Here is a 27500-nt window from a genome sequence, read left to right on the forward strand (position 1 = left end):
CAAGTAACGAACGTGAACCAATTTTTCTGCATCTTTTGAGACAAGATGTGCCTGATTTTGAAATATTACGTAGATGAAAGAATGCAGTCCTTGAGATTTGCTTTACGTGGGAGTTAAAGGACAAGTCCCGATCAAAGATAACGCCAAGATTCTTTACAGTGGTGTTGGATGCCAGGGCAATGCCGTCTACAGAATCCACATCACCAGATAATTGATCTCTGAGGTGCTCAGGGCGATTAAAATTACTTCGGTTTTGTCTGAGTTTAACATCAAGAAGTTGCAGGTCATCCATGTTTTTATGTCTTTAAGACATGCTTGAATTTTACAGAGTTGGTTGCTCTCCTCTGGTTTTATCGATAAATATAGTTGAGTGTCATCTGCATAACAATGAAAGTTTATGGAGTGTTTCCTGATAATATTGCCCAAAGGAAGCATGTATAAGGTAAATAAAATTGGTCCAAGCACAGAACCTTGTGGAACTCCGTGATTAACGTTGGTGGTTATCGAGGCGTCATCGTTTACAAATACAAACTGAGATCGATCTGATAAATAGGATTTAAACCAAATTAGTGCCGTGCCTGAAATGCCAATCGACTGCTCCAGTCTCTGTAACAGGATGTCATGGTCAATGGTGTCGAATGCAGCACTAAGGTCTAACAAGACCAGGACAGAGAGGAGTCCTTTATCTGCTGCCATTAAGAGGTCATTTGTAATTTTCACCAGTGCCGTCTCGGTGCTGTGGTGTTTTCTAAATCCTGATTGAAATTTCTCAAATAAACTATTATGATGTAGAAAGTCGCACAACTGATTTAGGACCACTTTCTCAAGGATCTTGGAGAGGAAGGGAGGTTAGAGATCGGTCTGTAGTTAGCCAATACCTCTGGATCCAGAGTGGGCTTCTTCAGGAGAGGTTTAATAACAGCCACCTTGAAGGAGTGTGGTACGTGGCCTGTTAGCAGAGACACGTTGATAATATCTAATAGAGAGCCGCCAATTAAAGGCAAAACGTCTTTAAGCAGCCTCGTCGGGATGGGGTCCAAGAGACAGGTAGACGTGTTCAAGTAGAAACCGTTGAAAATAATTGGTCACGGTTGATAGGAGAAAATCCTCCCAAATATACACCAGGGCATACAGCGGTTTCCAAGGCCATTCCACTTGAGAACAGATTGGCACTGGTTATGGGCAAGAGATTATTAATCTTGTCCCTAATAGTTAAAATCTTTTCATTAAAGAAGTTCATAAAGTCATTACCACTAAGGTTTATAGGAATGCTCGGCTCCACAGAGCTGTGACTCTCTGTCAGCCTGGCTACAGTGCTGAAGAGAAACCTGGGGTTGTTTTATTTTTCTATTATTGATGAGTAATAGGCTGCTCTGGCATTACGGAGGGCCTTCTTATATGTTTTAAGACTATCTCGCCAAACTAAGCGGGATTCTTCGAGATTAGTTGAACGCCATATGCTCAAGCTTTGTGACGCTTGCTTCAGTTTGCGGGTCTGAGGGTTATACCAGGAGCAAACCTCCTCTTCCTCACTGTCTTCTTCTTCAGAGGGCTATCGAGTCCAGTGTCATTCTCAGAGAGCCTGTGGCACTGTCAACAAGATGATCAATCTGGGACGGACTAAAGTTAGACCAGGAGTCCTCTGTTATATTGAGACGTGGTATCGAATCAAATACAGAAGGAATCGACTCGTTAAATTTAGCTACAGCACTATCAGTTAGACATCTAGTGTAGAAACTTTGACTAACGGAGTACACTCCGGTAGTATAAATTCAAAAGTTATGAGGTTGTGGTCTGACAGAAGAGGATTCTGTGGGAAGACGCTCAAATGCTCAATGTCAACGCCATAAGTAAGAACAAGATCAAGCGTGTGGCCAAAGCTGTGAGTGGGTTTCTGTACTCTCTGACAGAAGCCAATCGAGTCCAACAAGGAGATGAATGCAGCACTAAGGCAATCATTATCAACATCCACATGGATATTAAAATCTCCAACAATAATAACTTTATCGGTTTTAAGAACCAAACTTGATATAAATTCTGAGAATTCAGATATAAACTCTGAATATGGACCTGGTGGACGGTACAGAATCACAAATCGAATTGGCTGTAGTGTTTTCCAGGTTGGATGTGAAAGACTAAGAACAAGGCTTTCAAATGAGGTGTAGTGTAATTTTGGTTGAGGATTAATTAATAGGCTCGATTCAAAGATGGCTGTTACTCCACCTCCTCGACCGGTGCCTCGAGGAATGTGAGTATTAATATGACTTGGAGGAGTCGATTCATTCAGGCAGACATATTCTTCATGGCTCAGCCAGGTTTCAGTTAGGCAACATAAATCAATGTGATTATCTGATATTAAATCATTCAGTAACACAGCTTTAGATGACAGAGATCGAATATTTAGGAGACCACATTTAATAGACCTATTTTGTTGCACTGCTGAAATAATTGTGTTAACTTGTATAAGGTTATTGTGTACGACTCCTCTTCTGCTTACTTTTGATTTATTTAATTGAAGTGGCCGGGGGACAGACACAGTCTCTACTCTAAAGTCAAGGGTGGGTAACTGCTCGAATGGAAGAGCAGAGAAGGTGTTAAACTACAACTCTGCTCTGCTCCCGGTTCCTGATCTGAACCCTGGGTTGTCATAGATTAAGTCCGTGATCAACTTGGTCATATTCGCAGAAATGAGACGCCGCCCGTCCAACGTGGATGAATGCCGCCTCCTCATCAGATCAGGTTTTCCCCAGAAAGTCTTCCAGTTGTCTACGTAGCCCACATTATTCGCTGGGCACCACCTCGACAGCCAGCGGGACACACACACACACAACGGGACACACACACACACACACACTCACTCACTCACTCACTCACTCACTCACTCACACATACACACACATACACACACGTACACGTACACACACACACACACACACACTCACACACACACACACAGTATACCACAGTGCTACGGGACGCACAGACAGACAGATAGATAAATAAATAGATGTATATATATATATGTATATATATACACACACATATATATATATACATACATATATATATTTATTATATATATATATATATACATATATATATATACACGCATATATTTATATATACACTACCGTTCAAAAGTTTGGGATCACTTAGAAATGACTATTTTTCAAAGAAAAGCACTGTTTTTTCAATAAAGATAACATTAAATTAATCAGAAATACACTCTCTACATTGTTAATGTGGTAAATGACTATTCTAGGTGGAAACGTCTGGTTTCTAATGACATATCTCCAGAGGTGTCTAGAGGCCCATTTCCATCAACTATCACTCCAGTGTTCTATCGGTACATTGTGTTTGCTAATCGCCTAGAAGACTAATGTCTGATTAGAAAACCCGTGCAATTATGTTAGCACAGCTGAAAACAGTTATGCTGGTGATATAAGCGATACAACTGGCCTTCCTTTGAGCTTGAAGTTTGTAGAACAAAATTAATATTTCAAATATTAATCATTATTTCTAACCTTGTCAATGTCTTGACTATATTTTATATTCATTTGATAAATAAAAGTGTGATTTTTCATGGAAGACACGAAATTGTCTGGGTGATCCCAAACTTCTGAACGGTAGTGTATATATATAGATAGATAGAGAGAGGTAAATAGATAGATAGATATACAGATATACAGATAGGCAGATAGATAGATAGAGAGATAGATAGATAGATAGAGAGATAGATATATAGAGAGAATGATAGATAGATAGATAGAGAGAGAGAATGATAGATAGATAGAGAGAGAGATAGAGAAGGAAGAGAGGGTCAGAGCTGCTCTGGTGAGTCAGCCCCTCAGCTGTTGGTGCACATGACTTCACGGTTAACTTCTTGGCTGAACCCGGGCAGCTTCTCCTGCCAGCCAACCCCAAACGCCATCCTGAGGCTATGGTTACACACTCTGACGTCCGCAGAGGGGGTCCCGAAACCCACCCAGCCCGCCGGCCCCCGAGGGCCCAGCTGTTCCCCAATGATGGCAGAGCAACATTGAGATGACGCTGGAATTATCAAATCATGTGAAAACATCCAAAGTCCAAGTCTCTGTGTGTGTGGGAAAGCTACGAATGATTGAACCATTAATGCAAGACGCACACACACACACACACACACACACACACACGCGCACACGCACACTCACACACATCTTGCAGCTAAGCTCTGTGTGAAGACAATTTCTTCAGTGGTGTTAATTTAGTGAAGGAAGCCAAAAGCCCTCGGGGCTCTTGTTTGGACTGGAAGGTGTGTGTGTTTGAAGGTGTGTGTGTCGGGCACATGCATGAACACACACACACGAGTTCACACTTACTGGAAGGTGCGGCGCAGGCAGGGATGGAAACCAGCGGAGGCCCCCAGCCCTTCATGTTGTAGGCGGACACCTGGACATAGTAATAGGTCCCCTGTAAGGACACATGACAGTTAAGGCCCCGCACACATGTGTGTGTGTGTGATTCAGTGCATCTGTTTGTCTCCTGCTAGGTCGCTGTCTTTCAGCGTGTGTGTGTGTGTGTGTGTGTGTGTGTGCATGTGTGTGTGTGTGTGTGTGTGTGATGCTCTGTCTCGGTGCCCAGTCTGCAGACAGCAGGCCTCTGTCTCTCCTTTCTCAGCCAGATCAATCAAACCAGCCGCCGACACTTCCTGACCTCGCCTTGACCCCTGTCATGTGACAGGAGTGAGCTTTAGCTGGCAGCAGGGGTCTTAAAGGGGCGGGGGGGTTCTCTCACACAATAACAAACAACCAGTGGAGCGTCCATTTGTCTACATGCCCGCTTAAAAATGCCAAACATAAATCAGGTGGCAGGCCACCAAGCTGCTCCTCCCGTCATCGGGAGGCTGTTTGGCAACGGCTGCTGGAGGACGGTCAGCGGCCAGGACTCCCAACAAATCACAAATGAACTGGGTCCTCCCAATTGTGTTTTTTAGCGGGGGCCATAACTCTACTCCCCCCCCCCCCACACACACACACACCAGCATTTAGGATTGATGGCGACCGAAACTTATTGGCAAAAGAAATAAAGAAAGAGTCGGCACAGGAAAGGCCTTCCATTGTCCCAGGAAAGCCGGCGTGGTCGTGAGGACGAAGGAGCTCCGTGCTTCTTTGTGTCGCCCGTGAACTACGAGATAAACGCGTGATTGAATTCTTCTTATCTGGCAGTGCTTCAGGACTGAAGTGGAAGAAGAGAGAATAAGACGAGGGGACGAGAGGCTGATCCGGAACACATGAACCCAAACCCTCACAACGAGTCCCCGATGTATTGTCAGTGTCGCCCGGCGTCACGTAGGAGAGATTTACTGTCTGTTGGTTTCTTGAGAGGCTTCCTCCCGATTGAACGTGGTCCTGAGGGACAGCTCGGACCGCCACGCACGGCGGAGACAGAGATTCAGAACTTACAGAGGAGAGTCCGGTGATGTTGCACTGCAGCAGGGTGGCGTCCTCCAGCAGCATCTCGCCCAGCACGGGCCTGAGTGACGGAGCTCTGCTCCAGCTCACTGCAGACACAACAGATCCGTGACTTCAAGATGCACCGGATGAACAAAGGGAAGTTGGTCTCTACAATGCGCGTGACTACACGGCCCTCTGCATCTCTTTAGCACCGGAGCGTTACACATGAGGTGATATTGTGGTTTCTAAATGATCTAAATGGTTGTGAATGAAGCGAGACCTTTGTACTTGGTCACCACGGCAGAGTGCACACAGACGGGCTCCTGGAGGTCCACCCTCAGGCTGCTGCCGCTGCTGACTGACAGGTGAGCTGCACCGGGGGCGTCGGGAGGGTCTGCGGAGGGAGGCGGACAGACAGGTGAGTGGAGGGAGACAGACAGACAGGTGAGTGGAGGGAGGCGGACAGACAGGTGAGTGGAGGGAGACGGACAGACAGAGTGGAGTGAGGAGATGGACAGACAGGTGAGTGGAGGAGAGACAGACAGGTGAGAGGGAGACAGACAGACAGGTGGAGTGGAGGAGACAGACAGACAGGACAGACACAGGAGTGGAGGAGGACAGACAGGTGAGTGGAGGAGACGGACAGACAGGTGAGTGGAGGAGACAGACAGGTGAGTGGAGGAGACGGACAGACAGGTGAGTGGAGGAGACGGACAGACAGGTGAGTGGAGGAGACGGACAGACAGGTGAGTGGAGGAGACGGACAGACAGGTGAGTGGAGGAGACAGACAGACAGGTGAGTGGAGGAGACGGACAGACAGGTGAGTGGAGGAGACAGACAGACAGGTGAGTGGAGGAGACGGACAGACAGGTGAGTGGAGGGAGACAGACAGGTGAGTGGAGGGAGACAGACAGACAGGTGAGTGGAGGAGACAGACAGACAGGTGAGTGGAGGGAGACAGACAGACAGGTGAGTGGAGGAGACGGACAGACAGGTGAGTGGAGGAGACGGACAGACAGGTGAGTGGAGGAGACGGACAGACAGGTGAGTGGAGGGAGACAGACAGACAGGTGAGAGGAGGGAGACAGACAGACAGGTGAGTGGAGGAGACAGACAGACAGGTGAGTGGAGGGAGACGGACAGACAGGTGAGTGGAGGAGACGGACAGACAGGTGAGTGGAGGGAGACGGACAGACAGGTGAGTGGAGGAGACAGACAGACAGGTGAGTGGAGGGAGACGGACAGACAGGTGAGTGGAGGAGACGGACAGACAGGTGAGTGGAGGAGACAGACAGACAGGTGAGTGGAGGGAGACAGACAGACAGGTGAGTGGAGGAGACGGACAGACAGGTGAGTGGAGGAGACGGACAGACAGGTGAGTGGAGGAGACGGACAGACAGGTGAGTGGAGGGAGACAGACAGGTGAGTGGAGGGAGACGGACAGACAGGTGAGTGGAGGGAGACAGACAGACAGGTGAGTGGAGGGAGACAGACAGACAGGTGAGTGGAGGAGACAGACAGACAGGTGAGTGGAGGGAGACGGACAGACAGGTGAGTGGAGGGAGACGGACAGACAGGTGAGTGGAGGAGACGGACAGACAGGTGAGTGGAGGAGACAGACAGACAGGTGAGTGGAGGGAGACGGACAGACAGGTGAGTGGAGGGAGACAGACAGACAGGTGAGTGGAGGGAGACAGACAGACAGGTGAGTGGAGGAGACAGACAGACAGGTGAGTGGAGGAGACGGACAGACAGGTGAGTGGAGGGAGACAGACAGACAGGTGAGTGGAGGAGACGGACAGACAGGTGAGTGGAGGGAGACAGACAGACAGGTGAGTGGAGGAGACGGACAGACAGGTGAGTGGAGGGAGGAGACAGACAGGTGAGTGGAGGGAGACGGACAGACAGGTGAGTGGAGGAGACGGACAGACAGGTGAGTGGAGGAGACAAACAGACAGGTGAGTGGAGGGAGACAGACAGACAGGTGAGTGGAGGAGAGACAGACAGGTGAGTGGAGGGAGACAGACAGACAGGTGAGTGGAGGGAGACAGACAGGTGAGTGGAGGGAGACGGACAGACAGGTGAGTGGAGGGAGACAGACAGACAGGTGAGTGGAGGGAGACAGACAGACAGGTGAGTGGAGGAGACGGACAGACAGGTGAGTGGAGGAGACAGACAGACAGGTGAGTGGAGGAGACAGACAGACAGGTGAGTGGAGGGAGACAGACAGACAGGTGAGTGGAGGAGACGGACAGACAGGTGAGTGGAGGAGACGGACAGACAGGTGAGTGGAGGGAGACAGACAGACAGGTGAGTGGAGGAGACAGACAGACAGGTGAGTGGAGGGAGACAGACAGACAGGTGAGTGGAGGAGACGGACAGACAGGTGAGTGGAGGGAGACAGACAGACAGGTGAGTGGAGGGAGACAGACAGACAGGTGAGTGGAGGAGACGGACAGACAGGTGAGTGGAGGGAGACAGACAGACAGGTGAGTGGAGGAGACAGACAGACAGGTGAGTGGAGGGAGACGGACAGACAGGTGAGTGGAGGGAGACAGACAGACAGGTGAGTGGAGGGAGACGGACAGACAGGTGAGTGGAGGAGACAGACAGACAGGTGAGTGGAGGAGACAGACAGACAGGTGAGTGGAGGGAGACGGACAGACAGGTGAGTGGAGGAGACGGACAGACAGGTGAGTGGAGGGAGACAGACAGACAGGTGAGTGGAGGGAGACGGACAGACAGGTGAGTGGAGGGAGACAGACAGACAGGTGAGTGGAGGAGACGGACAGACAGGTGAGTGGAGGGAGACGGACAGACAGGTGAGTGGAGGAGACAGACAGACAGGTGAGTGGAGGAGACGGACAGACAGGTGAGTGGAGGGAGACAGACAGACAGGTGAGTGGAGGGAGACAGACAGACAGGTGAGTGGAGGGAGACGGACAGACAGGTGAGTGGAGGAGACGGACAGACAGGTGAGTGGAGGAGACAGACAGACAGGTGAGTGGAGGGAGACAGACAGACAGGTGAGTGGAGGGAGACAGACAGACAGGTGAGTGGAGGGAGACAGACAGACAGACAGGTGAGTGGAGGGAGACAGACAGACAGGTGAGTGGAGGAGACGGACAGACAGGTGAGTGGAGGAGACGGACAGACAGGTGAGTGGAGGAGACGGACAGACAGGTGAGTGGAGGGAGACGGACAGACAGGTGAGTGGAGGAGACGGACAGACAGGTGAGTGGAGGGAGACAGACAGACAGGTGAGTGGAGGAGACGGACAGACAGGTGAGTGGAGGAGACAGACAGACAGGTGAGTGGAGGAGACAGACAGACAGGTGAGTGGAGGGAGACAGACAGACAGGTGAGTGGAGGGAGACAGACAGACAGGTGAGTGGAGGAGACGGACAGACAGGTGAGTGGAGGAGACAGACAGACAGGTGAGTGGAGGGAGACAGACAGACAGGTGAGTGGAGGGAGACGGACAGACAGGTGAGTGGAGGGAGACAGACAGACAGGTGAGTGGAGGAGACGGACAGACAGGTGAGTGGAGGAGACAGACAGACAGGTGAGTGGAGGAGACGGACAGACAGGTGAGTGGAGGGAGGCAGACAGACAGGTGAGTGGAGGAGACGGACAGACAGGTGAGTGGAGGTGACGGACAGACAGGTGAGTGGAGGGAGACAGACAGACAGGTGAGTGGAGGGAGACAGACAGACAGGTGAGTGGAGGAGACAGACAGACAGGTGAGTGGAGGGAGACGGACAGACAGGTGAGTGGAGGAGACAGACAGACAGGTGAGTGGAGGGAGACAGACAGACAGGTGAGTGGAGGGAGACGGACAGACAGGTGAGTGGAGGAGACGGACAGACAGGTGAGTGGAGGGAGACAGACAGACAGGTGAGTGGAGGAGACGGACAGACAGGTGAGTGGAGGGAGACAGACAGACAGGTGAGTGGAGGGAGACAGACAGACAGGTGAGTGGAGGGAGACGGACAGACAGGTGAGTGGAGGAGACAGACAGACAGGTGAGTGGAGGGAGACAGACAGACAGGTGAGTGGAGGGAGACAGACAGACAGGTGAGTGGAGGGAGACAGACAGGAGGAGAGACAGACAGGTGAGTGGAGGGAGACGGACAGACAGGTGAGTGGAGGAGACAGACAGACAGGTGAGTGGAGGGAGGCGGACAGACAGGTGAGTGGAGGGAGACGGACAGACAGGTGAGTGGAGGAGACGGACAGACAGGTGAGTGGAGGGAGACAGACAGACAGGTGAGTGGAGGAGACAGACAGACAGGTGAGTGGAGGGAGACAGACAGACAGGTGAGTGGAGGAGACGGACAGACAGGTGAGTGGAGGGAGACAGACAGACAGGTGAGTGGAGGGAGACGGACAGACAGGTGAGTGGAGGAGACGGACAGACAGGTGAGTGGAGGAGACAGACAGACAGGTGAGTGGAGGAGACGGACAGACAGGTGAGTGGAGGGAGACAGACAGACAGGTGAGTGGAGGGAGACAGACAGACAGGTGAGTGGAGGAGACGGACAGACAGGTGAGTGGAGGGAGACAGACAGACAGGTGAGTGGAGGGAGACAGACAGACAGGTGAGTGGAGGGAGACGGACAGACAGGTGAGTGGAGGGAGACGGACAGACAGGTGAGTGGAGGAGACGGACAGACAGGTGAGTGGAGGGAGACGGACAGACAGGTGAGTGGAGGAGACAGACAGACAGGTGAGTGGAGGAGACAGACAGACAGGTGAGTGGAGGAGACAGACAGACAGGTGAGTGGAGGGAGACGGACAGACAGGTGAGTGGAGGTGACAGACAGACAGGTGAGTGGAGGGAGACAGACATGGAGGAGAGAGACAGACATGGAGGAGACGGACAGACAGGTGAGTGGAGGAGACAGACAGACAGGTGAGTGGAGGGAGACAGACAGACAGGTGAGTGGAGGAGACGGACAGACAGGTGAGTGGAGGAGACGGACAGACAGGTGAGTGGAGTGAGACGGACAGACAGGTGAGTGGAGGAGACAGACAGACAGGTGAGTGGAGGGAGACGGACAGACAGGTGAGTGGAGGAGACGGACAGACAGGTGAGTGGAGGGAGACAGACAGACAGGTGAGTGGAGGAGACGGACAGACAGGTGAGTGGAGGGAGACAGACAGACAGGTGAGTGAGTGGAGGGAGAGACAGACAGGTGAGTGGAGGAGGCAGACAGACAGGTGAGTGGAGGAGACGGACAGACAGGTGAGTGGAGGAGACGGACAGACAGGTGAGTGGAGGGAGACAGACAGACAGGTGAGTGGAGGGAGGCGGACAGACAGGTGAGTGGAGGAGACGGACAGACAGGTGAGTGGAGGGAGACAGACAGACAGGTGAGTGGAGGGAGGCGGACAGACAGGTGAGTGGAGGAGACAGACAGACAGGTGAGTGGAGGAGACAGACAGACAGGTGAGTGGAGGGAGACAGACAGGTGAGTGGAGGAGACGTGGAGGGAGACAGACAGACAGGTGAGTGGAGGGAGACGGACAGACAGGTGAGTGGAGGAGACGGACAGACAGGTGAGTGGAGGGAGACAGACAGACAGGTGAGTGGAGGGAGACAGACAGACAGGTGAGTGGAGGAGACGGACAGACAGGTGAGTGGAGGAGACAGACAGGTGAGTGGAGGACAGACAGACAGGTGAGTGGAGGGAGACGGACAGACAGGTGAGTGGAGGGAGACAGACAGACAGGTGAGTGGAGGGAGACAGACAGACAGGTGAGTGGAGGGAGACAGACAGACAGGTGAGTGGAGGAGACAGACAGACAGGTGAGTGGAGGGAGACAGACAGACAGGTGAGTGGAGGGTGACGGACAGACAGGTGAGTGGAGGGAGACAGACAGACAGGTGAGTGGAGGGAGACGGACAGACAGGTGAGTGGAGGAGACAGACAGACAGGTGAGTGGAGGGAGACAGACAGACAGGTGAGTGGAGGAGACGGACAGACAGGTGAGTGGAGGGAGACAGACAGACAGGTGAGTGGAGGAGACAGACAGACAGGTGAGTGGAGGGAGACAGACAGACAGGTGAGTGGAGGGAGACGGACAGACAGGTGAGTGGAGGGAGACAGACAGACAGGTGAGTGGAGGGAGACAGACAGACAGGTGAGTGGAGGGAGACGGACAGACAGTTGAGTGGAGGGAGACAGACAGACAGGTGAGAGGAGGGAGACAGACAGACAGGTGAGTGGAGGAGACAGACAGACAGGTGAGTGGAGGGAGACAGACAGACAGGTGAGTGGAGGGAGACAGACAGACAGGTGAGTGGAGGGAGACGGACAGACAGGTGAGTGGAGGGAGACAGACAGACAGGTGAGTGGAGGAGACGGACAGACAGGTGAGTGGAGGGAGACAGACAGACAGGTGAGTGGAGGGAGACGGACAGACAGGTGAGTGGAGGAGACGGACAGGAGTGGAGACAGACAGACAGGTGAGTGGAGGGAGACGGACAGACAGGTGAGTGGAGGAGACGGACAGACAGGTGAGTGGAGGAGACAGACAGACAGGTGAGTGGAGGAGACGGACAGACAGGTGAGTGGAGGGAGACAGACAGACAGGTGAGTGGAGGAGACGGACAGACAGGTGAGTGGAGGGAGACAGACAGACAGGTGAGTGGAGGAGACAGACAGACAGGTGAGTGGAGGGAGACGGACAGACAGGTGAGTGGAGGAGACAGACAGACAGGTGAGTGGAGGGAGACAGACAGACAGGTGAGTGGAGGAGACGGACAGACAGGTGAGTGGAGGGAGACAGACAGACAGGTGAGTGGAGGGAGACGGACAGACAGGTGAGTGGAGGGAGACGGACAGACAGGTGAGTGGAGGGAGACGGACAGACAGGTGAGTGGAGGGAGACGGACAGACAGGTGAGTGGAGGGAGACAGACAGACAGGTGAGTGGAGGGAGACGGACAGACAGGTGAGTGGAGGAGACAGACAGACAGGTGAGTGGAGGAGACAGACAGACAGGTGAGTGGAGGAGACAGACAGACAGGTGAGTGGAGGGAGACAGACAGACAGGTGAGTGGAGGGAGACGGACAGACAGGTGAGTGGAGGAGACAGACAGACAGGTGAGTGGAGGGAGACAGACAGACAGGTGAGTGGAGGAGACGGACAGACAGGTGAGTGGAGGGAGATGGACAGACAGGTGAGTGGAGGAGACGGACAGACAGGTGAGTGGAGGAGACGGACAGACAGGTGAGTGGAGGGAGACGGACAGACAGGTGAGTGGAGGAGACAGACAGACAGGTGAGTGGAGGGAGACAGACAGACAGGTGAGTGGAGGAGACGGACAGACAGGTGAGTGGAGGAGACAGACAGACAGGTGAGTGGAGGAGACGGACAGACAGGTGAGTGGAGGAGACAGACAGACAGGTGAGTGGAGGAGACGGACAGACAGGTGAGTGGAGGGAGACAGACAGACATGGAGGAGACAGACAGACATGGAGGAGAGAGACAGACATGGAGGAGAGAGACAGACATGGAGGAGACAGACAGACAGGTGAGTGGAGGGAGACAGACAGACAGGTGAGTGGAGGGAGACAGACAGACAGGTGAGTGGAGGAGACAGACAGACAGGTGAGTGGAGGAGACGGACAGACAGGTGAGTGGAGGGAGATGGACAGACAGGTGAGTGGAGGAGACGGACAGACAGGTGAGTGGAGGGAGACGGACAGACAGGTGAGTGGAGGAGACAGACAGACAGGTGAGTGGAGGAGACAGACAGACAGGTGAGTGGAGGGAGACGGACAGACAGGTGAGTGGAGGGAGACAGACAGACAGGTGAGTGGAGGGAGACGGACAGACAGGTGAGTGGAGGAGACGGACAGACAGGAGTGGAGGGAGGACAGACAGGTGAGTGGAGGAGACGGACAGACAGGTGAGTGGAGGGAGGCGGACAGACAGGTGAGTGGAGGAGACGGACAGACAGGTGAGTGGAGGGAGACGGACAGACAGGTGAGTGGAGGGAGACAGACAGGTGAGTGGAGGGAGACAGACAGACAGGTGAGTGGAGGGAGACAGACAGACAGGTGAGTGGAGGAGACGGACAGACAGGTGAGTGGAGGAGACAGACAGACAGGTGAGTGGAGGGAGACGGACAGACAGGTGAGTGGAGGGAGACAGACAGACAGGTGAGTGGAGGGAGACGGACAGACAGGTGAGTGGAGGAGACAGACAGACAGGTGAGTGGAGGAGACAGACAGACAGGTGAGTGGAGGGAGACGGACAGACAGGTGAGTGGAGGGAGGCAGACAGACAGGTGAGTGGAGGAGACGGACAGACAGGTGAGTGGAGGGAGACAGACAGACAGGTGAGTGGAGGAGACAGACAGACAGGTGAGTGGAGGGAGACGGACAGACAGGTGAGTGGAGGGAGACAGACAGACAGGTGAGTGGAGGGAGACGGACAGACAGGTGAGTGGAGGAGACAGACAGACAGGTGAGTGGAGGAGACGGACAGACAGGTGAGTGGAGGGAGACAGACAGACAGGTGAGTGGAGGGAGACGGACAGACAGGTGAGTGGAGGAGACGGACAGACAGGTGAGTGGAGGGAGACAGACAGACAGGTGAGTGGAGGGAGGCGGACAGACAGGTGAGTGGAGGGAGACGGACAGACAGGTGAGTGGAGGAGACAGACAGACAGGTGAGTGGAGGAGACGGACAGACAGGTGAGTGGAGGGAGACAGACAGACAGGTGAGTGGAGGGAGACAGACAGACAGGTGAGTGGAGGGAGACGGACAGACAGGTGAGTGGAGGGAGACAGACAGACAGGTGAGTGGAGGGAGGCGGACAGACAGGTGAGCGGAGGGAGGCGGACAGACAGGTGAGCGGAGGGAGACGGACAGACAGGTGAGTGGAGGGAGACAGACAGACAGGTGAGTGGAGGGAGACAGACAGACAGGTGAGTGGAGGGAGACGGACAGACAGGTGAGTGGAGGGAGACAGACAGACAGGTGAGTGGAGGGAGGCGGACAGACAGGTGAGTGGAGGGAGACGGACAGACAGGTGAGTGGAGGAGACGGACAGACAGGTGAGTGGAGGGAGACGGACAGACAGGTGAGTGGAGGAGACAGACAGACAGGTGAGTGGAGGGAGACAGACAGACAGGTGAGTGGAGGGAGACGGACAGACAGGTGAGTGGAGGGAGATGGACAGACAGGTGAGTGGAGGGAGACGGACAGACAGGTGAGTGGAGGAGACGGACAGACAGGTGAGTGGAGGGAGACGGACAGACAGGTGAGTGGAGGAGACAGACAGACAGGTGAGTGGAGGGAGACAGACAGACAGGTGAGTGGAGGAGACGGACAGACAGGTGAGTGGAGGGAGACAGACAGACAGGTGAGTGGAGGAGACGGACAGACAGGTGAGTGGAGGGAGACAGACAGACAGGTGAGAGGAGGGAGACAGACAGACAGGTGAGTGGAGGAGACAGACAGACAGGTGAGTGGAGGGAGACAGACAGACAGGTGAGTGGAGGGAGACAGACAGACAGATGAGTGGAGGGAGACGGACAGACAGGTGAGTGGAGGGAGACAGACAGACAGGTGAGTGGAGGAGACGGACAGACAGGTGAGTGGAGGGAGATGGACAGACAGGTGAGTGGAGGGAGACGGACAGACAGGTGAGTGGAGGGAGACAGACAGACAGGTGAGTGGAGGAGACGGACAGACAGGTGAGTGGAGGGAGACGGACAGACAGGTGAGTGGAGGGAGACAGACAGGTGAGTGGAGGAGACGGACAGACAGGTGAGTGGAGGGAGACGGACAGACAGGTGAGTGGAGGGAGATGGACAGACAGGTGAGTGGAGGAGACGGACAGACAGGTGAGTGGAGGGAGATGGACAGACAGGTGAGTGGAGGAGACGGACAGACAGGTGAGTGGAGGGAGACGGACAGACAGGTGAGTGGAGGGAGACAGACAGACAGGTGAGTGGAGGGAGATGGACAGACAGGTGAGTGGAGGGAGACGGACAGACAGGTGAGTGGAGGGAGACGGACAGACAGGTGAGTGGAGGGAGACAGACAGACAGGTGAGTGGAGGAGACGGACAGAAAGGTGAGAGGAGGGAGACGGACAGACAGGTGAGAGGAGGGAGACAGACAGACAGGTGAGTGGAGGGAGGCGGACAGACAGGTGAGTGGAGGAGACGGACAGACAGGTGAGTGGAGGGAGACAGACAGACAGGTGAGAGGAGGGAGACGGACAGACAGGTGAGTGGAGGGAGACAGACAGACAGGTGAGTGGAGGAGACGGACAGACAGGTGAGTGGAGGAGACGGACAGACAGGTGAGTGGAGGGAGACAGACAGGTGAGTGGAGGGAGACGGACAGACAGGTGAGTGGAGGGAGACAGACAGACAGGTGAGTGGAGGGAGACAGACAGACAGGTGAGTGGAGGAGACGGACAGACAGGTGAGTGGAGGGAGACGGACAGACAGGTGAGTGGAGGGAGACGGACAGACAGGTGAGTGGAGGAGACGGACAGACAGGTGAGTGGAGGGAGACAGACAGGTGAGTGGAGGGAGACGGACAGACAGGTGAGTGGAGGGAGACAGACAGACAGGTGAGTGGAGGGAGACGGACAGACAGGTGAGCGGAGGGAGACGGACAGACAGGTGAGTGGAGGGAGACGGACAGACAGGTGAGTGGAGGGAGACGGACAGACAGGTGAGCGGAGGGAGACGGACAGACAGGTGAGCGGAGGGAGACGGACAGACAGGTGAGTGGAGGGAGACGGACAGACAGGTGAGTGGAGGGAGACAGACATACAGGTGAGAGGAGGGAGGCGGACAGACAGGTGAGTGGAGGGAGACAGACAGACAGGTGAGTGGAGGGAGGCGGACAGACAGGTGAGTGGAGGGAGACAGACAGACAGGTGAGCGGAGGGAGACAGACAGACAGGTGAGTGGAGGGAGGCGGACAGACAGGTGAGTGGAGGGAGACAGACAGACAGGTGAGTGGAGGGAGGCGGACAGACAGGTGAGTGGAGGAGACGGACAGACAGGTGAGTGGAGGGAGACAGACAGACAGGTGAGAGGAGGGAGACGGACAGACAGGTGAGAGGAGGGAGGCAGACAGACAGGTGAGAGGAGGGAGACGGACAGACAGGTGAGTGGAGGGAGACAGACAGACAGGTGAGAGGAGGGAGACGGACAGACAGGTGAGAGGAGGGAGGCAGACAGACAGGTGAGTGGAGGGAGACGGGTCGGATACACATTTATATATTTTTTTCATTGCCCTGTGAGTATGATGAAGTATGCCGGCTTATATTTTGAGCGCCTTTCTTTTAAAAACATATGAATTATTTTAAACTTTTCCAAAACATTTGGGATTTAATTTCTTTCAAGGACTTTTCCAGGCCTGGAAATAACCATTTTAACATTCCATGACTTTTCCAGGTTTTCCATGACCCTGATAACAACGAGAGGGCGAGCTTCTTTTTGCATCAAAGTGCGAATTTGGATGTCGTGGAGGAGTGTGTGCGTGTGACTGAGTCTACTTTCGGGGGTGGCCGTGTCTACCCTGCCACGAAGTGTGTCATGAAATGCCTATAAAGAATTAAAGCAGGACACACACACACACACACACACACACACACAAACACACACACACTCACTCTCAGTCGTGTGCTGGGCTTTCCAGTGTGGAAGCCATTAACTCGGCCCAGACAGAATGCCAGCAGAGAGAAAAGGGAGCGAGAAGACGACCGCTCGTCTTACCCGCGTGCTGGAAGCCCGTCTGCATGCGTCGGAAGAGCCGGAGCCTCCACTCCCAGGCCTTGAGCTGCCTCTCCCGGTCCGATTCCTCCCGCTCACCGGGCCCCTCGCTCTGAACCTGGGCCTGGAGCTCCGAACCCCGCTGCTCAGCCTCCTGCACCAAGGTGGCCAGATGCACCGCTCGGCCCTCCAGACTCACGACTAGGAGACGGGGAGAGAAGAGTCGACGCGTGTTAAATGGACCGCTCATCACCCTCAGGCACGTGTTAAAGTGGACGGCAATCATAATCTGACATCCAGAAAAATGCTTTTACATTCACACGGGGGCTGTTTTTTTCAACCGAGATTCAAATCTTAATGCAAAATACTGAGAATCGACGAGAGTGAAAATTGTTAATTAAAAGAAAAACACCATGTGGAGGTTTTGGGTAACAAAGCACGCGTTCATCACAAAATAATTTACTAGCATAATTAGAGGCATAGATATTGTGTTGGTTTTGCTTTGATCAAGTGCACATGGCTGCTCTGATATTGCAGTGGCCTGCAAAAGCCACTGAAATGACTTTTGCGGGGACGCTTTTTAATGTCTTTGTTTGCCAAATGCTGGCAAATTCCTCAATAAACTTCATTTAACTAAGCAGTCCCTCTTTAGGGATGACATCACCTCCAAAATGACACACAATGTGGCAATGAAAGGGAGAGGGGCACGAGAGGGAGGAGTTCTCTGCTTCTGCGGTCAGAAGGGAACACGGCGGCAGCGTGCACGGCGTCGTTTTAAACGGCCATTGTAAAAGTATTTTTCTGCAAACTTGTGGAAAAAGTCGTCTATTTATATCGTGTGCCGCAGCCTCACACAGCCGACATCAGAGGAATGTTTTTCTGAGAGCGGCTTGGGTGTTACTAAAATGTGAACAATGATGTTTACTGAAACAAAACAAAAACACATTACTGTCGCTGCACAGAGCGGTTTGCTTCATTTATCTCCCACAATCCTTTGAGTGAAAGAGGAATTATTACAATCATGTGTGGTTAGTTAGTGATCGTGGCTGGCGGTGGCGGCATGAGACTCCGCCCACACTGGATCGTGGAATATGCCGACTACCAACTATGCCATGGCCCTGCTGAGACTCCGCCCACTGCTGAGACTCCGCCCACTGCTCCTCTCTACCTCCACCTGATGGATGGTGGAGGTCTGGATGGTGGAATATGCCGACTACCAACTCTTCATCCACTCTGTCATCTTCATTGTGTTGTTCCTGTGTTTTAATTAGTGTGTAATGATTCCTTCTGGTCACATGACATCTATGACACCTGTCCATCCTGGAGAGGGATCCTCCTCTGTTCTCTCCTCAAGGGTTCTGACCTTTTACCCTGAAGGGTTGTTTGGGAGTTGTTCCTGATCCCATGTGAGGTCAAAGGTCAAAGGTCAGGGATGTCTATGTGTACAGATTGTAAAGCACTCGGAGACACATTTGTAATTTGTGAAAATGGGCTCTACAAATAAACTGAACTGAATTGAATCACACGGAGATCAACAGATTCCCACGTGGACAGATTGCCATAAGACTAAAGGTCAGGTGAAGGTCAGAAAGGACAGTAGCACCACTGTACTGTACTTCTTTGGTGGCGGGTCGGTCTGGGAGTGTTTGGGCCGGGTGTGTGTCTGTGTTTAGTCTGCTGCTCTGTGTTTGTTCGTTGTAGATTCCTCTGTTGAGCGTTAGATTCCACTGTTGACAGGAAGTTTAAAGCCCCGTGTCAAAATGTCCATCTGGGTGCTTCATTCTGCGGCCGCTCGGCGTCTCCTCGCCGGCTGCCGGCTCCTCTTTGAATCCCAGCGTCTCTTCTGGGTGTCAGTCTGGTTGTTCCCTTCAGCCACTCGTGTGAAGACTTAGAGGCTGTCTGTCACTTTTTAGAACAGGTAGCGCCGGGGGGGGGGGGGGGGTTAGGACTCAAGATGGGGATTATTTCTCAGCAATCCTTGCATGTATCCTCAGTGACGGATGGAGCTCTCTGTTTGATTCTGAGTAGCGCTCCCAGCCCTCGCAGCGCCAACCCGTCCAGATGCCGTCACCAGTCCGTGCGTCTCGACGTGTCCTTATTTCACATCGAGGCTTCTCGACACATTGAAGTGCCTTTGTCCTGTTGAAAGCCACTGAGGGATTTATAATGTGAATATGAAGTCGCTTTGGAGAACTTGTTTGATATACTTCATCTGCCTTTGTCTCGGTGTAACCGCACGCTGTGAAGTCGGCGTATCGATATCAATGAGCATCACAGTCCAGTCCTTTCAACGCGAATGGAAAAGTCTGAAGTTTGATGTAAATTCTCCTCAGATGGAGTTTGATTAGTAGGTGGTTATAAAAGTTGAAGACTTTCCTTACGGGCTGATGTTCTCTCTCTTTCTTTGTGTTTCAGATCCTTTGTACACACACACACACACACACAACTCACACACTCATGATTTATGTGAGTTCTGGAGAGAGAGCGCACAATCAAAGAGCAAACTTCAGTAAACATCACTTTCCATTCAAGTGTTTTCAATTTAATGATACCTTTATAAGACGCCTGGCTTAGCTCTGGAGGAGTGTGTGTGCGTGCGGTTGTGTGTGTGTGTGCGTGTGTGTGTGTGTGTGTGTGTGTGCACGCAACTACAAACACAAACAGCCTCGGAGCCTCGCTGGCGAGTTCTAATCATTACCAGAGGAAGGGAGCGGAGGCCCAGCGGATCACAGACACTGAGAAGTGCTTATGAAGATGACTAATATTGCATCGTGGTAACCACCGCTCCATCGCTTTGCTATGTGTGCTGCGCCTGCACAGAGAGAGATGCATGTGTGTGTGTGTGTGTTGAGGCAAGTGGATGAATGCATTACTGCACCCGAGAAGACAGCGAGCGCTCCAGCTCGCGGGTGTTTGGGATTCGCAGTTTGATGAAAAAAGAACACATGCGATGCGACGACACGGTGAACGAAGCGGAGGAGTGACGAGCTCTGGAGCTCTGATGGGTCCGCTTCACAGGGACACGCCCCCCATGCGGCGAGGGATGGGTATCATTTTTTTTCTTCTTCCGATACCGGTGCTAAACCGGTACTTTTACAACGATACCGGTGCCTGAACTGATACTTAAAAATAAAAGAAGCACAATGAGGACATTAAAAACCTCTTTGGCCAGATTCCCTGTAGAAGCCGTTATCATGGAGCACCGATAAACGACGGATACCAGACTGTCACGCTGGTAGCTGGGAGCTAGCGCTAGCTACGAGCTAATTTAAACATGGTTATAATGGCTAATTGGCTAATTTATTATTTGTTGGCCTACTTTTATGAAAGCAAGACTTGCAATCAACGTTGCGGTACGACTCTGAGTCACGGCTCTGGTCATCATGGGTCTCCAGGTGTTCAGGGGGACGGCGACGCTCTCAAAGTCTGAGAGGCTCTCTAACTGCTGACAGGGCGGAGCCACCAGAGAAGTTCAAAATAATAGTTTTTTCAATTTCACTCGGCTCAGGCACCGAAAGGAAGCAGCGACATGTGCGTTGCGTTTCGGTCCGGGTGGCCCAACCCAACCATCGGTACCCCCCCCATGTGACGGGTGGAGCCCCTGTACTCACAGTGGGGGCTCTCCTTGGCCCCGGCCCGCAGCAGCAGCGTGGCCATGGGCACGTTGTTGGTCATGATGGCGATGTCGAGGGGCAGGAGGCCCTCGCTGTTCGGGGTGTTGTGGTCCAGCTCCTCCAGACTGTACTGGGACAGCAGCATCTGCACCAGGTCCAACTCCTGGTGCTCCACCGCCTCGAACAACGCCTCATTGCTCTGGAACTGGAACACAAAGGAAGTTTAAAGAAAAGCTTTCTTTGTGACCTCGGCATGTCAGTATGAACCATGTCCACACATCGGACCTGTTTCTGAGGGATGGGTGGGTGCAGGATTCTATATTCTACCTGAGGTGCTCTTACTTTCCAAGTCTATATGTTTTCTCAGACTATTTTTAGACTACAATATTCCTGGGCTTATTATTTTTTCCTTCCATGTCTCTCTCTCTCTGACTTACGATGGTGGTTTTGTCTCCTCCCCGTGCCGACACCACGCTGTCCTCCAGGGCGGGGAGGTTGGTGCCCACACGGAACTTTCCAGACAAGTTGCGGTACAGGCGGCGAGCCGCGCTCGGCGAGGACAGGCTGGCCGACTTGTGGGTCGGGGCCGGCTGGTGGGCCGGGTCGCCCCTCATGGGCTGCGTCATCTTGGCAGAGTCCGCCCTGGAGGAGAGACGGAGGGGTGAGAGACGGGAGGAGAGCGAAGCGTGGCCTTCTCTCCACAGAGCGGCTCCTGGACCCAGAGCTCACAGAGACGATCACGCCACTCAGAGACAAATGCTACGCTTCAGATTCTGCACCAGGAGTTCATTGGGCTCAATTTGGCAAAACTGGTTAAAGCGCCAAGGCATCGGTGTCCTAATGGACTCACATTGTGTAGATCAGCCATGTGGATTGGATTCAGATGATTGTCATTTCACACAGGCAATGAAATGTGTTCTCTGCATTTAACCCATCCTCAGTCATGAAGGAGCAGTGGCTGCAGTGAAGCGCCTGGGGAGCAACTGGGGGTTCAGTGCCTTGCTCATGGACACTTCAACTGGCAACTAATGGGGAGAGCGGGGATCGAACCGACGACCTCGGGGTTGCAGGACGACGCCATGACCCCACTGAGCCACAGCCGCCCCAATTATCAATTGTTTAAACATATTTAATGCCTCGAGTGTATATTTATCACAGTTCCTGTCTTTATGTTTGGACTGTGACAATTTAAAGCAAATGAATGTCCACTGCTTCAGGGTTTACGTGGAGAACGTAGAACAGCTGACTTAATTTACCATTTGAGTGATTTTGTGATTATCATAAACAAAATGTTCTCTCATAGTTTTTTTCCCATTGTTACGCAACTCATAGAATGACCTTCACCCCCCTGGGAAGGTTCCAACAACCAGGGATCGTTGGCGTAGTCCATCGGCCCGATGAGACGTCAGACCTCCATCTGATGGACCGTGGAGGTCTGGATGGTGGAATATGCCGACTACCAACTCTTCATCCACTCTGTCATCTTCATTGTGTTGTTCCTGTGTTTTAATTAGTGTGTAATGATTCCTTCTGGTCACATGACATCTATGACACCTGTCCATCCTGGAGAGGGATCCTCCTCTGTTCTCTCCTCAAGGGTTCTGACCTTTTACCCTGAAGGGTTGTTTGGGAGTTGTTCCTGATCCCATGTGAGGTCAAAGGTCAGGGATGTCTATGTGTACAGATTGTAAAGCACTCTGAGGGGAATTTCTAATTTGTGAAAATGGGCTCTACAAATAAACTGAACTGAACTGAATGGATACACACACTGATCTGCCAGATGGGCGCCACGCTGGCAGATCAGTCCAGTCACGGGCGCCGTGTGCGTCTCGCCGCGCGGCTGATGAGAGCCCGGCGGCCGGCGTGCTGCTCTTGTAATGTCATATCGTTCTGATTTGTTTCAAAAGATCAGCATCTCCTGCTGCTGGTGTCTTGGCATCTCCGGCATGACGGCGATGCCTCTCCGTTCTGCCGTGGGAACTGTGCCGATGACAGTGAGCTCCTCGTCTGGGACGCGGCGTTCACACACCCTCGACCGCTGAAGGACATATCAGCAGGACTCTCCAGGCGACGGTGACAGACTCCGTGACGGGTCCCGCCGGGCACAGGCGGGAGATAAATGAATTCCTCAAGGACGTGCTCTCAACAGCTTTCCTTCCTTCTTCTCCTCCCTCGTCTGCGATCATCGTCTGGTTTCCCTTCCTATCATCTTCCCCCTCTCTGTTCCATCGCTCCGGCCCTTCCCTCGGCTCTTGACCTTTCACCCGTTCCCGTTATCTACTCGTTGCCTCCCGTCATCTCCCACATGTTTGTTGTTCACCCTCTCTTTTGTCTCCTTACCTCGATTATACTCTGAATCATCTTTTTAATGCAGTTTGGCAACCGCAAGAAAATCTTTCTGTTCTTCCATTCCCGTGAACCCACATGAAACATCAAATACTCAATTAATTTTAATAGCGCGACTTGAAAAGAACGTCAGTAAGTAGTTAAACAAGTTATAGAACAATTCTTAAGACATTTATGTTTCAAAGGATTTCAATAGGAACTGTGACATCTTTTGGCATCTGCCAACCTAAAAACACTTTTCAGGAACCGGACCACCGCGATGTGAATCCCTGCGGCGGTCCACGTTCGTCTCGAGCCGCGTTTCCCGTTCAGGTCCTTGGAAAAAGCTTCCTTGTTATCAGTCCCTCTGGAAAACATCATCAGTTTAATACCGCAGATGTGAATGTTGTTCATAAAAAGCAGTGGGGCAGGGAGAGGTGGAGGAGAGTAAATACAGGTTGAGTCACGTTGGCCAAGAAGCGTCACGCAGAACCCATTTGTCAAGGTGAGAACATCTGTAGGAAAAACTTTATTTATACTCCTGCTCTGCTATGGACGCGTGAGCCCCCCCGCCTCCCATAAACACACACACACACACACACACACACACACACACACATACAATCCCTCCCCCAACACATGCAGTTTGTGCAACAGCTGACGGTCGGCCAGCAGAAGAGACTTTAAAGTCGCCGAGCCCCCGCAACAAGCCCGTTTTCACAGGCCGGTCCCCCTAAAATACCCGCGATCCGCGTCCCTTCCCGCTCCGCCTCATCCATCTCCACTCCATCCCGTAATAGAGGCCTTATTTTAGACATCCTCGTGTTCCCGGCTGGGCCTAAACCTATTCCAGGGTTCCAGATAAAGCGCGGCAGGTATTTGGAATAATTTTTCCATGGGCCTGGCCCGGAAGATAAAACAAGAGATATATTTGTCTCGCGTGTCGGGATCCCATTTCAAAGAGAGCGCCCGTTGGAATCCAGCCGCAGGCTTATTGTTATTCGCCTGAGATGGAACAGACGACTTTCTCCCCGTCGGCAGGACGGTGCCCGGTGGCTCTGGGACGACATTAGCGGGCGTGTGACGCGCGTCTTTACTTTCAAAGAGACGCTGCGTCCGACGCGTGAGAGAGAAAACACAAAGCCGAGTCGAACAGAGAGAATGAGAGGGGGAATGTGGGACGAGGAGCGATAGATGCAACGATTTATACACACAGCCACACAGAATCCACCGTGTGGGTTGATGAGCCTCGTATATCTAATCACTGGCCCTGGTGGCCATAATTGGAATCACAATCTGCTGTCAATAAATGCACGTTTGATTAACATCAGACTGGGTTTCCTGTGACTCTTCACAATAAAAAGACACTTCATGTTTTTAATGTATACTGGCATCAATAGCAAATGTCATGTTGACCGATAGATTTCCAGCACTTTTCCATGACTTTAAACCAAATGTCCATGACCAAACTGAAATCTGGGTATAAACATGAACAATGTAGAACATGTTGTGTATTGAGAGCGTACGCCGGCTTATATGTTGAGCGTCTTTCTTTAAAAAACATATTCATTATTGTAAACTCGGCGTAAATGAACATGTGATTATAACACATTTACATAACTTTTCCAAAACTTTTATGATTTACGTTTTTTACATTTTTAAGGCACAGGAATGGAGTCCACCACTTACGGTTAAGACGATGTGGAGAGGTTTACTTTTAGAATGCACTTTTAATATCTATCGCTGAAAACAATGCTAGTGTCAAGAAGCGGGGTCTACTTGTGTTTTAATAACCTGCATGAATGACTAGAGAGTCAAAAGCTCAACGATATCTCACACACACACACACACACTAAGTCTCTGCCACACACTTTCCTACACTCTGACCAGCTTTGGGAAACAGGAAGTCGTTGTTCTGGGAAACCAACGTCTCCTTTCAAAAGCCAGGCGTCGTGTTAGACGCCCGATCCATCCCACATCAAATACACCCGGTCGGCATGAGACTGCATCAGTACCGACAAACAATCAACACCTCCAGACTGCAAATACACACACACACACACACACACACACACACACACACACACACACACACACACACACACACACACACACACACACACACACACACACACACACACACACACACACACACACACACACACACACACACACACACACAGCTGGCTTTATTAGTCGTATCGGCTTGTTTACACAACAGCTTAGTCCTCCAGACAGTGAGTCACATGTAAACAAAGACTACATATAAAATATGCAGACAGAGTCCAGACAATTACTGCCTTAAAGTCAGATGGGGAAAACCTCTGTAAAAAAAAAAAGAAGGAAAAAAAAGAAAAAAAAGAAGTTAATTCCCACTGCAGAATTTCAGAGATTTTTGTGTGAGCTAAAGAGCAGGCGCAGTCGCAGTCGCAGGTGCAGTCGCAGGCGCAGTCGCAGGTCTGCACCAAACAGCTCCTGACAAGATTCAAGATTCAAGATGTTTTATTTGTCACATACACACACAGGGTGTGCAGTGAAATGAAAGTGGCAATGCTCAGCAGGAATGTGCAAGGGCAACAAGTACACACTATTTACAAATAAAAAACAACACAATATTTACAGTAAGTGTGTGTGTGTGTGTGTGTGTGTGCCTAAGAGGGGCAGTTGTGTGGGTCTATGTGGGGGTCCTGGTGAGGTCGGAGTTCACAGTCCTGATGGCCTGAGGAAAGAAACTCCGTCTCAGTCTCTCTGTTCTTGCAGCGTGACTACGGAGGCGCCTGCCTGACCGCAGCAGCTGAAACAGTCTGTTGTTGGGGTGGTGAGGATCCTTCATGATCCTGCCGGCTCTGGTTCTGCACCTCCTGGTGTACAAGTCCTGCAGGGTGGGAGTGTAGTTCCAATAGTGCGTTCAGCCGAACGCACTACTCTCTGCAGAGCCTTCCTGTCCTGAGCGGAGCAGTTGCCAAACCAGGCTGTGATGCTTCCTGTCAGGACGCCTCTACAGCTCCAGAGTAGAAGGACTGAAGGATCCTCTGGGAAACTTTAAATTTCCTCAGCTGCCTGAGGTGGTAGAGGCGCTGCCTTGCCTTTCTCACCAGAGTGTCTGTGTTCGGAGACCATGTCAGATCCCCGGTCATGTGGACTCCCACGTATTTATACCCGCCACCCTCTCCACAGTAGTCCCGTTAATCCCCAGTGGTGAGTACGTCCTCTGTTGTTGTACCTTCCTAAAGTCCACAATCAGCTCCTTAGTTTTGGTGACATTCATGATGAGGCTGTTGTCCTGGCACCAGAGTGACAGATCAGCAACTTCCTCCAGGTAGGCCTTCTCGACGTTGTCGGAGATCAGGCCCACCACCACTGTGTCATCCGCAAACTTGATGATGGTATTGAGTTGAACCTGGCCACACAGTCATGTGTGTACAGGGAGTACAGTAGGGGCTGAGGACGCAACCCTGGGGATCCTGTGTTCAGGGTGAGGGATTTGAGGTGTCTGCCCACCCTGACCACCTGTGGCCTGGCGGTCAGGAAGTCCAGGATCCAAGCACACAGGGGGTGTTCAGTCCCAGCTCAATCAGCTTGCCGCCAGTCTGAGGGACTATGGTGTTGAAAGCTGAACTATAATCAATGAACAGTAGTCTCACATAGCCCCCTCTGGCTGTCCAGATGAGAGAGTGTGGTGTGCAGTACCTGGGAGACAGCATCATCCGTGGATCTGTTTGGGCGATAAGCAAACTGCAGCGGGTCCATGGAGGAAGGGAGGAAGGCGCAGATGTAGTCCTTTATCAGCCTCTCAGCATTTCATGACCACCGAGGTGAGGGCCACCGGTCGGTAGTCATTCATACATGCTGGAGAAGCATTCTTGGGCACAGGGACAATAGTGGATCTCTTGAAGCAGGCGGGACCACGGACTCAGCCAGGAGAGGTTGAATATTGTGGTGAACACGAGCTAGCTGGTTAGCACAGGTCTTCAGTACTCGCCCAGATATGCCATCTGGACCTGCAGCTTTCCTGGTGTTCACCCTCAACAGAGCCCTCCTCACACTGTGCTCGGTCACAGAGAGTGTGTGTTCATCCCCAGCGGTAGAACTCACCGCCACGCTAACGGTGTTGTTGTTAGCCGGCGAGCTAGCGCTGTTGTTGCTAGCCTCAAACCGCATAAAATGAGTTCAGGTCGTCCGCTAGGGATGCGCCGGCACTCACCATTGCGCGGGGTCTGCTCTGGTAGTTTGTGATAGTCCGTAGCCCCTGCCATAGGCGCCTGGTGTCGCGCTGCTCCATCTGTGATTCCACTCTGTCTCGGTACCTCCTTTGGCGCCCTTCACCGCCTCCTCAGTCCATAGACCGCTGCCTTGTACTCGCCCATGTTG

The 27500-nt window shown here is 52.4% G+C and overlaps 1 protein-coding gene across 1 annotated transcript in view; it reads right to left on the reverse strand.

Moving 5' to 3' along the window:
* The window catches only part of LOC130203913 (ankyrin repeat and fibronectin type-III domain-containing protein 1), a 161668-nt gene that overhangs the window by 19999 nt on the left and 114169 nt on the right, over positions 1-27500 (reverse strand). The window contains exons 7-12 of the mRNA XM_056430374.1: positions 21242-21446; positions 20802-21009; positions 17194-17391; positions 5713-5826; positions 5442-5539; positions 4359-4449 (exon numbers count right to left, since the gene is read on the reverse strand). Of these exons, the coding sequence (XP_056286349.1) occupies positions 4359-4449; positions 5442-5539; positions 5713-5826; positions 17194-17391; positions 20802-21009; positions 21242-21446 (914 nt within the window). The remainder of the gene's footprint in view (positions 1-4358; positions 4450-5441; positions 5540-5712; positions 5827-17193; positions 17392-20801; positions 21010-21241; positions 21447-27500) is intronic.

This window comes from Pseudoliparis swirei, chromosome 13 (genome assembly GCF_029220125.1).
Source record: "Pseudoliparis swirei isolate HS2019 ecotype Mariana Trench chromosome 13, NWPU_hadal_v1, whole genome shotgun sequence".
NCBI classification, from domain to species: Eukaryota; Metazoa; Chordata; class Actinopteri; order Perciformes; family Liparidae; genus Pseudoliparis; species Pseudoliparis swirei.